At 57.8% G+C, this 12,870-nt stretch overlaps 1 protein-coding gene across 1 annotated transcript; it reads left to right on the top strand.

Annotated features, from left to right (window-relative positions):
* Positions 1-8,271: 8,271 nt before the first annotated feature.
* Positions 8,272-9,880, top strand: WFIKKN2 (WAP, follistatin/kazal, immunoglobulin, kunitz and netrin domain containing 2). Its single transcript, XM_068531128.1, has one exon. The coding sequence runs from the start codon at positions 8,287-8,289 to the stop codon at positions 9,736-9,738; it is 1,452 nt and encodes a 483-aa protein (XP_068387229.1). The 5' UTR covers positions 8,272-8,286; the 3' UTR covers positions 9,739-9,880.
* The last annotated feature ends 2,990 nt before the right edge of the window (positions 9,881-12,870 follow it).

The following is a 12,870-nucleotide window of genomic DNA, read 5'->3' as shown; positions in this document are numbered from 1 at the left end:
ATTGCCACAGGTTTTGTATCCCAGTTTTTGTTTTGCTTTTTCATTTTAAAAACTATACCAGGAACCCCCAAGCTGACTTGGGCCTCCCTCAGCCTCTGAGGTCAGGAAAGCCTCCTGGAAGGTGCAACTTCTAAGACAGGTTGGGAAGCAGTTGGCCAGGAGAAGATGGAACCAGCCAGGGGAAGGGAGGGCGTGCACGGCGAGGACTAAAGGGAAAGCCTGTGTGAAGATTTTAAAGATCGAAAGAGCAACGTGGCAGCTTCCAAAATTTGAGAGAAAGGGGAGCAACGATAAGACTGGAGAAGTAAACTGAAGTGGAAGTTCATGGTGGTCCAGGCTAAATGCTTGGCCTGCATCATGAACGTGGGGAAGCCATCTTTAAGCCAGAGGTCTTGCAATAATGGTCAGTCAGGAAAAGGCCTGTTTCTTGGTCACTGCACATTTTGTGCTGTTGGAATGGGTACTAAGGTTGCATTTGGTTCTGGAGAACACGTCCCCCTTGGCTCAGCAGCGTGTGGGTGAGCAGGGAGACCCAAGTCTGGGACCTCCTCACTCCTCTCTCATCCAAAAGGAGGAAACAGAGAGGCAGAGAGCTTGGGAGTGAAGAGAGCTGAGTAGCCAGGGGAAGATTCTATGGTAGGGGAGCCCTGAGTGGGAGGGGAGCCAAGCCCCATTTTAGTCTTCCTGTTGGACCCCCCAGGCCCTCGCTCTCCCCAGCAGCGTGGAGAGGTGGAGCCCCGCGGCCTTCCGTCTTCTTCCCTCCGTGTTTGTCTTGGCTGAGAGCTGCCGGAGGATATTTGAAGCCAGTTCCGTCAAGGCAGAGCTGGAGGAGTCTCGGGACATGGGATCACAGAGGAGGGAGTGGGAAGGGGCCTCAGGTGGGGTGCTGAGGGGGTCCTCCGACTCCTTGCACGGTGCTCAGCCTCGGCACCATGGAGCCTCCTGGTGAGGTGGCTGAAATCCCCGAGTTCCTTGACGCCCACCTGCTCCAGGAAGGCATACAAAGACTCACAGGTGCCAGAAGATGTGTCTCCTGCCCTTGCGGCATGACACACGGATCCGTTTAGACGCTGGCACTCAAGCTTCCAGGGACTTGGTCCCACCAGCAGGCCCCCTGGCCTGGGCAGGGCTGTAAAGGAGGCCTGGCTGGCCCAGAGCACTGGCTAGGCCCTGCCACGGCCAACTCCGTCATTCTCAGACCTTGATTCAGTGCTGCCTCCCCCGAGGCCCAGCGTGGACCCTCCCATGTCCTGCTCTGCACAGATGCTGACAGGTCACGTGTCCCACAGCTGAAGGTCTCCCCCGTCCGCCTCCACCATCTGCTGAGGCCCCATAATTATTCCAAGGCCGGTGCAGTCTCACTCCGAGGGGAGAGTTCACACAGCCCTGTAATGTAACCCAGGCCCTGGGCTGCTCGGGCAGGGGGTCCCCAGCTGGGTAATGAGCCGCCGGCTTTATTGAACTCCCTGGCTTGGCTCTGACTAATCACCGCCTTAGCCAAGGCTGCCCGGCCTTCTGAGAACCCATCTAAGCACCATCGCTAAGGACTTCCTTCTCCCTAACACCCCAATTCCTGCTCCTCAAATCTTTCCTCCTCCCCAGATATGTTTAAATAACCAGGATCAGGGCAGGGAGGTTCCCAGGGGGGTTGGCCTCCCCCATCCATCTGGGTGAAAGTGTGGCTGTCTCAGGTCTGGGGACCCAAGCAGGATGGACCAGAATGGGCTGGTCTTTGACTTCGCTAGGGCCACTCCAATCAGAAGCCAGACCTGCAGCTCCCACCCCCACCCTGTCTCCTAAACCCATATACTTCCCTCTCACCTCTGTTTCTGGAGGCCTGCACTCCAGGAGGGAGGGCCTTGGCTGAGGAGGCGTGCTGTGGGCCAGGCCTGTCCCTGGAGAAGTGTAAGAAACAGGGTCCTGCTCAGGCCTCAAGACCCAGCCCACGTCACACGTGCACAACCGCCACCCCAGGCCTCTTCCTCCTCTCTGCTCCCCGGCACGTGTAAGGACCCCTAAGACAGCGAATACTGCTCTTATGCTTTTGCGTGTTTGTTTTCTGGCCAAGACTGTGTCCTCTCTGTGGATGAGGACTGCCATCTATCCCTATGTTCCCACAACTTAGCACGTAGTAGGTGCTTTAAAAAACATCAAGAAGGGAGAGGGAGGAGACGCTTCAAGAGGTAAGAGGTTTGGTCTGTGCACGAGGGACATGGCATCTGAGACGCTGTCCCTGTGGATCTCCAGGGGTCTCCACCACGTTTATGGCTGAAGTGTCTGGAGGGGAGAGACCTGGCCCATTTAGGAAGCAGTGTCAGTGTGCTGTCAGTACTCTAGTGGTTCGGGAGTTGTTCGGCTAATGGTGAACCTGGGGTCAAGGGTCACCCAGAGTTCACTGTCCTGGGTGACTTCCTACTGGCTGCACCTAGAGTAGGACTTGAACCCATCCTGGAGGGTGTGAAGGGTCCATGGGCCCTCCGCCCTCCCACAGTGGTGGGGCTCTTCTGAGACGAGGTCAGGACCCAGCCCTCTTCCTGACGGAGCTGTGCCTAATGTCCTTGAGGAGGGTGAAAAGCAGGGGAGACCCCCAAGTTCAGGCCCCTGCTCAGGCTGACCCAGCCCATCTCCATTCCCCAGAGGCCTGCGTAGGTGGGAACGGACAGCTGAGCCCTCCTTTGGTCCCGGGGAGTTGGTGAGCGTGGGCTCCATGCCACCATCCAGAGAAGAGTGTGAGGGAGACAGAGTCAGAGGGAGCCAGATCCAGGGACCGTGGGAGGGAGGGCCGAGGAGGAGGAGACTTCAAAGCACTCCTAGAACAGCTTATAAACAAGCTGGGCTGGTGGGGCAGCCAGCGGGGGCCTTTCTGGAGGGGCCGGAAGCTTGCACGGGGTTGCGTGAAGAGCACAGGACAGGGGTCAGAGAGGGGAGGCGTGAGCCTCGGGGGCCCCAGGCAGCCCCGCCTAACCTCTCTGTGACTCGGTTTCCTCTCTCTCCCTCCGGGGCTGGCGAGAGGGTCAGCGTGACGATGTAGGTGAAAGTGCTGTGTAGGCGCCAAGCCCTGATCAGATGTTATTTATTATTCTGAGCTGTGTTTTGGTGGGAGACTTGGAAGGGCTGAGCGGGAGAGCTGAGTGTTCTAGGGCCCCTTCTTCCCCAGTGCTGTTTTGAGAGTTCTCAGAGCAGAATGGCCAGGCGTGGGGCCCGGGCAGGGAGAGACCCATGGCTCTCGACAGGACCAAACTGCGCGGAGGATCGGGTAGGATGGACCAGGTTCCCTGCTTTTCCGACTCCCCGCCTCACCTCTGGTCTGTACCCCTCCCTGCTCCCCCCCCCTTCCTAATGGTCCCAAGTGACCCCCCAGAAATCAGCCTCCTCTCCCCGGATACCTGTCTCATGTAATGGGGCTGTGACAATTTTTCTAAGTCCTGCTCAGAAATGTGTCACTGTCCATTTCCCTTTGTGATATCAAAGGAGACTGCACAAACCACGTTCATCAAGCGCTGTGCAGAGGCCCGGCTCTGAGCAGCTGGAACACGGGTTTACGAAATTACAGGGAATTCAAAGCAGCCGGCGCCGCCCGCTGTCTGGCTTCATTACTGGGACCGGCCTCGGAGGGAAGTTTATTCCAGTAATTTAGGGGATTAGGATCTGACACCCTTCATTAACTCTTTGACATAAGCAGAAAAGACAGATCTTGCAGAATGACCCACACGACGGGAAGGAATTGGCTCAGGCAGGGAGGAGGCAACACGCCGCCCACGAGGAAGAAGCAAAGTCTGCAGGGTGGAAAGAGGGTCGCTGCCCTTTCACAGGCCAACTGGAGGGTGAGGTCTAGCCGGAGGGGGAGAGCGGGTCAGGGCTCGGCACTCAGTTTCCCCATCTGTGAAATAACTGGGGTCCCGCCCCATCGACTGCCCCTAGGACATAGCAGCTTGGTTCCTGCTCCCCAAATCCTTTGCAGTTGGTCTTGAAAAGGTATCTCTCTCTTCCCCATTCCATGGCAGGTTCTGGCTCTTTTCCTGTCCCCTTCACAGATATAGCCCTTGATGTTTCACAAACTGCTTGTCCAGCCTGTAAAGACCAGAGCTGGGGCTGCACATTGACAGCAGTTTTGACACCTGGGTGGGGAGGGGTGCTCTCCAAAGGCCCCACAAGCTGGTGTCCCTCATTAATGGTGGGGTCATGTAGCTGTGTGACACGGGGCAAGTTGCTTGCCCTCTCTGTGTGTCTTTTCCTCAAATCTAAAATGAAGGTACAGTTTGTTGTGAGGATTAAATGAGACAATACACACAGCCTGGCACACATTAAAGCCCCAGTAAATATCAGCAATTAGTCTTCCTACCGCTGCTCACTGGGGGTGACCTTCTCCTTCGTAAATCAGGGGGGACGAGAGCTGACTGACACTCCCTGAGTGCAGCCTTCATGGTCGCTAGCGAGGCGGCTCGGCTGCCCAGCACCGTCCCAAGACACTGTGACCACATAGGTTCTCTTGGAGCCGGGAGTGTGTCAGTCGAGGAGCAGGAATGTGATACGTCCCGGAGCCGGGGGAGCCGGAGCATATCTGGTATGTGTCTCTGGAATGATTTGGGGAAAATTCCCCGAAGTTGGAACCTGAGAGGCAAACTGCCGGGACAGAGAGATAGGGAGCTGTCCGCACGCCCCCCACCCTGGGACCTGGTGCTGGGGTGGGAGTCAGCTTACACAGCACAGGCTGCTCAGGCCCGCCCTGGAATGGCCGTGAACTTGTTGTTTTTCCACGTCATTTGCTCTCAGATGCACTATCGGGCCGGCGATGCTAAGCCTGCGGCTGCAGGTCCCTCCTCGTAACAAGCGAGCGTGTGTTCTTCGGAGGTGGCCAAGGGGAGGAGGGGGCCCGGCCGAGAGGTGGGGGGAAGGGAAGCAAGCCTCTTCGTGGAGTACAGTGAGCTTGCGTGTCCCGGAGCCAGCTCCCCCAAAGCACATGCCATTTCTGGCCCCTGAAGGGGTTAAAGGCCTCCTGGAGTCAAAAACAAGCAGGTGTCCCACCGTGCCAGATACGCCGCCTAAACTGCTTCCAGCTTTTTTTTCCTCTTCTGCAACAAGTCTGTGATCAGCCACAGGACAGAAGAGCCGGCAGCCTGCCTGTGACAGGCGTCAGGTTAGCTTGCTCCCAGTCGGGTGGCGCGCCCAGGACATAAATCCAAGCTCTGGCCCCCGTGCAGCTTCTCTCCCCGCATACTCCGGAGAGGGAACCCCCTTCATCTGAGGCCGCACAGCCCGGCGGGCTCCACGGACTTGGTGGAGGCAGCCTCGGCAGCTGCAGCCCTAGCAGCGGCGAGGAGGCCCGCTGGGGTGGGCAGGGCAGGTGTCCGCAGCCCCCGAGGAGCACGAGGCCCTGGGGGCCCCAGCCCTGGCGCCACCTCAGGGGAGGTCTCTGGGCGCCGCACACCTCACCATGCGGGCCCCGGGGTGCTGCTGTTCCCGGTCCCGCTGGGGGCAGATGGCAGCGCTGCTCCTGCTGCTGCTCGGGGTGCCCCCGCGAGGCCTGGCCCTGCCGCCCGTCCGATACTCTCACGCTGGCATCTGCCCCAACGACATGAACCCCAACCTCTGGGTGGATGCCCAGAGCACCTGCAAGCGGGAGTGTGAGACGGACCAGGTGAGTGTGAATCCGGAAGCCTGAGATGGGCCACGCGGTCTTGTTAGTGAGGGAGAGGGGGAGCTGGGTGGTGGGAACGACTTGGAACGTGGAGGAGCCCAGCCCCGGGCCACATGGAGATAAACAGGGTGTGATGTCTGTCTAACCTCGAGGCCTGGAAGAAGAGGTGGGCGTGAGGTCAGAGTTTCTCAGGGACTGGGAATCGTTGGATTCCTGGTCTCATGTCTGCTGAGGGCTGCTCTGAGCCAACACTATGCCAGGCACATCAGAGATTGGCATGACCCACCCGCAGCCTGTCGACAGGTGAGAGTGGAACTCAGGACCCTGCAGTGAGCAGCACAAGGCTCCATGGCCAGGGAGGGGAGGCTGGGCCTGGACCCCGCATCCATCTGACCACAAAGCTGAGGCTTCATCCGGCCTCTGGGCCACTTCCCCGGGGCTTTGGATCCTGACCCTGAGATCAGAGCAGGCTGATGGGGAGGGTGGGCAGGAGTGGATCTGAATAGACCCTCTGGGTGTCCGTAGGGGGCACGTAGACTAGCTTTCAACCTGCCAAATCCCTCGAGCCTCCCAGCACTCAGGGCAGGCCTGGTTCTAGGGCAATGCCCTCCCAGCTCCTGAGTCCAAGGGCCGTTCCTGTCACTTCCCCCGGGGTGAAGAGCCTGCTAGTACCTGGCACCTGCCTGGGCAGGGATACGTCCTGCCAGTCTGGCAGCTCCTGGGGCTCAGGCTGGGTTGGTCATCACCAGGGACCACGGGAGACCATGATGCTTGCTCCCTCTGCCGAATGCATGTAACCTACGAGAGCATAAGCTGGCCCTGGGGAGAGCGGCCTGCCCCTCACAGTGCCCACGGGACAATCCAGGCCTCTCACTGGCAGGGAGCAGTGGGGGAGCCGAGGGAGAGGAAGGTAAGGACTAGGGAGGGGTGGCAGAGCGTTCCCCTCCGGCTGAGGTCATGCTGTTAGTTGGCTACATTTGCCGGCAAGGCTGTTTCACTGGCACAGGCTGGCCTGATAAATCAGGTGGAGCTTGCAGACAGTGAGACTCTTGCTGATTTTGTGTGTCTTGGGGAGAAGGCACCTCCATGGGGCTGGGGATATAGACAGCCTATGGGTATGTTCTGAGCCCTTAAGCAAAAACTGTTCTAAAAATTCCCTCCAGGTTTTCTGTGCCCAGAAATACCTTCCCCTGGTCCCCAAGGACCCAGCCTTTCTTGGACCTCTGAGCCCTGCAGGAGCTTCCGGGGCCAGAGTCTTTAAGGATTTGAAAGACCCTCCGGCAAAGAGCAGGTTCTCTGCTGCTCAGCCCCCTCCGCCCTCACCCTCTCACTGGGTCCCTCTCCTTCAGACCCCAGCTCTGAGATCTGTCCATCCCTGTCCCAGAGCCTCCCTGGTGTGGCCTAGAAGCCTATGCCAAGCAAGGGCTGCAAAACAAAGTCCCCATTCTGAGCCAAGAGGGGAAAACAGTAAACAAGTCGAGCAGGCAGCCTCCACGTAGCCCTTAGTTGATGTGGAATGTCGGAGGGGCTGAAGGGAAAGTTGGAGCCGCATGAGGCCAGCCCTGGTGGGGAGCAGCTCACAGAGCCACGACCAGGGCTCAGGATTAGGGGCATTGCCCACATCCCAGCGAAAACACCATGTGAAATCCTTGTTTGTGTCAGCCCCAGAGCATGTTGCTAATTTCGAGGAATTAAACTAATGCGGTATGTGGCTCCACAGAGAATCAGAGGGAATTACAGCCTGGCAAGTCCTCGCTGAAGGCCTTGCTGACCTTTGCCACACAAAGGGACTTTCTTCCCTGTTGATTTCCCCGTGCAATGTCCCACAGGTTGGAACTGGCACAGCCCACAGTGGCCAGACCTGGTGTCCTGGGCCTGTCCTGCCTGCCCTTCTTCTAGGCTTTGGATGAACATTGGCCAGCATCAGAGCTGCCGTTCCTAATGTGTATGTGGACAGCCTTGAACAGCTGTCCCAGTGGTGTCCGACTTTTCCTTCTTAGCATTTGGCCAGGGCATCCCTATTGGAAGAGCCAAAACGGCAGGCTCGTTTGTTCCAGTTGACACATCATCGTGGTAACGATATGATGTAGAAGAAAAATACCTCATCAGAGTCCCATCCACCTGGAGCTTGAAGCCCTTTCCCACCACTTCCCAGCTCTGTGGACTTGAGCGTCACCTCCCTTGGTTTCTGCATCCTCATCTCATCTCATGGTAGTAGGAAGACTTTCCCTCTTACTGTATGTGACCTTCCTCTTCCCACACTGCTAGCTGTGTGACCTTGGGCAAGTTACCTAGTCTCTCTGTGCCTCAGTTATCATTACCTGTGAAGTGAGAATGATGGTTGTACCCATTGTGATGAGCATTAGATAAGCTGACAGATATAAATGTTCTTAGAAGAAGCCTGGGCAAATAGTGGGTGCTATGAGTACATTAGCTGTTATTATTATCGAAATGGTTTTCTCACGGTAGGTGAGCACGTATTTGTTCCCTTCCCTGGAGACCATGGGGGAGGGTGGGGGGAAGCCTGTGTTCTCTTCCTTCTCCTCCTTGCTCAGACCTCTCCATCTGGCTCTCCCCAGGAGTGTGAGACCTATGAGAAGTGCTGCCCCAATGTGTGTGGGACCAAGAGCTGTGTGGCGGCCCGCTACATGGACGTGAAGGGGAAGAAGGGCCCCGTGGGCATGCCCAAGGAGGCCACGTGCGACCATTTCATGTGTCTGCAGCAGGGCTCCGAATGTGACATCTGGGACGGCCAGCCCGTGTGCAAGTGCAGAGACCGCTGTGAGAAGGAGCCCAGTTTCACCTGTGCCTCCGACGGCCTCACCTACTATAACCGCTGCTACATGGACGCCGAGGCCTGCTCCAAGGGCATCACACTGGCTGTCGTCACCTGCCGCTATCACTTCACCTGGCCCAACACCAGCCCCCCGCCACCCGAGACCACCGTGCACCCCACCACGGCCTCCCCAGAGACCCCTGGGCTGGACACAGCGGCCCCAGCTCTGCTCAACCACCCCGCGCACCAGTCGGTCACTGTGGGTGAGACAGTGAGCTTTCTTTGTGACGTGGTGGGCCGGCCCCGGCCCGAGATCACCTGGGAGAAGCAGCTGGAGGATCGGGAGAACGTGGTCATGAGGCCCAACCACGTGCGCGGCAACGTGGCGGTCACCAACATCGCCCAGCTGGTCATCTACAGCGCCCAGCCCCAGGACGCCGGCATCTACACCTGCACGGCCCGCAACGCCGCCGGCGTCCTGCGTGCTGACTTCCCGCTGTCGGTGGTCCGGGGGGGTCGGCCTTCGGCCACCGAGGAGAGCAGCCCGAACGGTACAGCCTTCCCCGCAGCCGAGTGCCTGAAGCCCCCCGACAGCGAGGACTGCGGCGAGGAGCAGACCCGCTGGCACTTCGATGCCCAGGCCAACAACTGCCTGACCTTCGCCTTCGGCCACTGCCACCGCAACCGCAACCACTTTGAGACCTACGAGGCCTGCATGCTGGCCTGCGTGAGCGGGCCGCTGGCCGTGTGCAGCCTGCCCGCCCTGCAGGGGCCCTGCAAGGCCTACGAGCCCCGCTGGGCCTACAACAGCCAGACGGGCCAGTGCCAGTCCTTCGTCTACGGCGGCTGCGAGGGCAACGGCAACAACTTTGAGAGCCGCGAGGCCTGCGAGGAGTCCTGCCCCTTCCCTCGGGGGAACCAGCGCTGCCGGGCCTGCAAGCCAAGGCAGAAGCTCGTCACCAGCTTCTGTCGGAGCGACTTTGTCATCTTGGGCCGAATCTCTGAGCTGACAGAGGAGCCCGACTCAGGTCGCGCCCTGGTGACTGTGGACGAGGTCCTAAAGGACGAGAAGATGGGCCTCAAGTTCCTGGGCCGGGAGCCGCTGGAGGTCACTCTGCTCCACGTGGACTGGACCTGCCCCTGCCCCAATGTGACGGTGGGCGAGACGCCACTCATCATCATGGGTGAGGTGGACGGCGGCATGGCCATGCTGCGGCCTGACAGCTTCGTGGGAGCCTCGAGCACCCGGCGGGTTCGGAAGCTGCGCGAGGTCATGCACAAGAAAACCTGTGACGTCCTCAAGGAGTTCCCAGGCTTGCAGTGAGGCCCTCTGCCCCTCCCCAGTCCTGTCCCTGACCCTCTTCCATTGACCCATCCCCAGCATCCCTCAGTCGGCAAACTGGGCAAGGTCAGATTAGATGGTCTTAGGCCAGCAGGGGAATATCAATCAACGCATCAGAAAAAAGCCACCGCTTGGAAATATATACACTACCAAATGTAAAATAGCTAGCTAGTGGGAAGCAGCCGCATAGCACAGGGAGATCAGCTCAGTGCTTTGTGACCACCTAGTGGGATGGGGAGGGTGGGAGGGAGACACAAGAGGGAGGAGATATGGGGATATATGTATATGTATAGCTGATTCACTTTGTCATACAGCAGAAACTAATGCACCATTGTAAAGCAATTATACTCCAATAAAGATGTTAAAAAAAAGAAAAGAAAAGAAAAGAAAAGAAAAGAAAAAAGCCACCCGAGGGTCTTAGATCAACTTCTATTCTTTGAGTTCAATAAAGAGGGGTCCGTGTCTTTTTTAGCTGTGGGGGACAAAAGGAGAAGTCAACAGACACCTGCAGCTTATTCCTGATGACCAGTCTGCTCTGGCCTTCTTATCTTCTCTTGGCTGGCCACTCCCTCCCCTGGCTCTCCCAGCCTCTGTGCCCCTAGCCAGCCTCCCAGCCAGGATTCTAGAGATGGAGGCTGCATGATGGTCACAGGAATAGTTGAATGAAGTGGTTTGCAAAAGAAGTAGGTGGGGATAGAAAGGAGGGCCCAGGAACTGATTGGACAAATTTCCCACAGCCTCCCAGAGCGCTATGAGCAGAAACCACTTCATGGTGGGGATTGCGGGAAGTGAGAAGCAGGAGGTTTGCCCTGAGTGGAGGCTGCCGGGCAGGTGCCTTTGGGTGGTGGTCAGCCTGTGCTTCGGTCAAGTTGGCCTGGCAGTCTCTGAGGCCACCACAGCACATGTGGTGAAGAATACATGTTTCTCATGTTTTTTCTCCCTGGGCTTTATTGATTGGCTTATTGATTGTTGATTTATTGATTCAGTTCTGTTCAATCCAACTCAGTGGACATTTTCTGAACACTTACTGGGTGCCAGATGCTAGGACCACAGAGAGATGTTAGTCACCGCCCAGCTCATAGCGACTGAACACAAATGTCCAGATCCCAGGGCTCCCCCAGAAGCAGACCAATGGCTGGCTCTCCCTGCTGTCAAAAATCCCATTTTTAACAGACAGCGTGCTTTCAGCTGCCACTGGCTTCCTTGGACATGAAGCAGATAGAAGCCCCAGGATCTGTTTTGGTGGGAAGAGAAATAAAGAGGAAAAGCAGGCAGGGAAGGGGGTTGGTGAAGGAATAAGAAAGGAGGGAAGAGGGGAGGCAGGCCTGGGAAAGAAAAGGAATGTTGCTCGATGCTCCCATCTGGTGGTGGCCTTGGGAGCTGCAGGGACCTGGAGAGAGGCTCTAGGTGTGGCCTGGGAGGGCTGGTTTGGGTATGCGGCAGCTTGTTGGTGACTTCTGTTTCTGGACTTCCTGTGCAGGTCTGCCACCACACCACTAGATAAAGCTTTGGGGAAACCCACCGTCAGCTCTTCCTCTACCCCCATTCCCTCCTCAGCCCTTCATTCTGTCCATGCCCCTCCATAGCTGAAGAAGGTATTTGTGGGGCATTTTCGTTTCTTCCTCAAATGTAGGGGGAACGATACCAATTAAAAGCTCGTAGTATCAACAGCCCTTCTTGTGTGATTCGTTTGGGCTAATGTGTGGGCGGGACGGTGGGGGTGGGTAGTGTCGTTTCTTTGGTGACCTGGTGGTTGGCGGGGAGTTGGGGGGTGGGGGGGTTAGTCTGGCCATCTGGATCCTGTTTAGGTGATAAAGTGACACTGCTAACACTTGGTGCACTTTGCAGCTCTACGACTCCTTACTGCGGCGCCCACCCCAGCTCTGTACATTAGGCACAGGAGAGCTGAGGCCAGAGAGGCCAGGTAACTCACCCAGGAACACGGGCAGGAAGGCACAGGGTGTAGGCCCAGGTGTTCTGCCTCGTATCTCGGTCCCCTGCCCCATCACAACAGCACGGTGGGCCAGGGCAGACTCCAGACCCCAACGCTGATGATCAGTTCAGGGGCACGAAGGTGGAAGAGACAGGAGTGGGCAGGGGGCCATGCTGTCCAGCTGTTACTCCCTAGGGGGCCTCTGCGTGAGGCTTGGTCCCAAAGCCCTGGGTGCTCAGAGCACGTACGTGGCTGGGTTCCCAGGCTGAGGCAGCAGCACCTTTGGTGCCAGGGGTTCCTGGCTGCTCCCCTCCCCAGAGATGGGTTCAGGAGCTTTCAGCCAGGGCGTGCTCCCAGCTTGTCTGTCCCCTAGGCTGGGAGCCAGCTAAGCACGAGGGACACCTGACCCCTGTTCACTTCCCTGGTCTTCCCGGGCCATAGCTCCAAGGAGGAATCCAGGCCCAGCCCAGCCCAGCCCAGCCCGGGTCAATCCCTCCTTAGAGATAATTCCCTGCAATAAGGAGGGGCCAGGATGGAGAACACAAGCTCCTCCCTGAGAGATAAGAGAGGCCAGAGGAGTGGGAGCTTCTCAAGTCACCACTGGGAAAATGCTGAGCACAGAACTTAAACAAGAAGGTGTGAGCACCAGCCGCAGGCCCTGCCCCTTTCAGGTCCAGGAACCAGGGAGTGAGTCCTTACCTTCCCTCAGAGTGGGGACACACTGTTGCACCTGCTTCTAGGCTGAGGTGCCCCAATAAATAGCACAACACCTTAGAGCCCCAGGGGGCAAGTGTCCACATGCCAGCACCTGTCACCTCCCCTCTTCCCTCCACTTGCATAGATGTGGGGCTGAGCCCTGTGACGACCTGGTGGAGGTGTCAGGTTCAGGGGATCTGATCTCAGGCACTGCCCACACACAGCTGCAGACTTGGGGCCCCTGTCACACTCCATCCCCGGCTTGGCAGGGTGGGAAGGCCCAGCCTGGGGAGTCAGACCCACCTAGGGCTGAATTTGGGCTCTGACACGTATCCGCCATCTCTCTGAGCCTCAGTTTCCTCATCTGTAAGACAGAGCACTTCATGGAGACTTGGGGTGCTCGACCCTATCAACTGTGTCAAGCTGAAAAGCCTAGGAAACAGAACCTGGCACAGATGGCTGCCCCTGGGCGCCCTCTGTGCCCT

Source organism: Eschrichtius robustus, chromosome 20, assembly GCF_028021215.1.
Source record: "Eschrichtius robustus isolate mEscRob2 chromosome 20, mEscRob2.pri, whole genome shotgun sequence".
In the NCBI taxonomy this organism is placed as follows: Eukaryota; Metazoa; Chordata; class Mammalia; order Artiodactyla; family Eschrichtiidae; genus Eschrichtius; species Eschrichtius robustus.
The sequence above is the reverse complement of the archived record's forward strand: the minus strand, read 5'-3'. Positions and strand labels throughout refer to the sequence as shown.

Excerpts from the sequence above, each read along its gene's own strand:
- WFIKKN2 (XM_068531128.1), top strand. The coding sequence starts at position 8,287 with ATGGACGTGAAGGGGAAGAAGGGCCCCGTGGGCATGCCCAAGGAGGCC.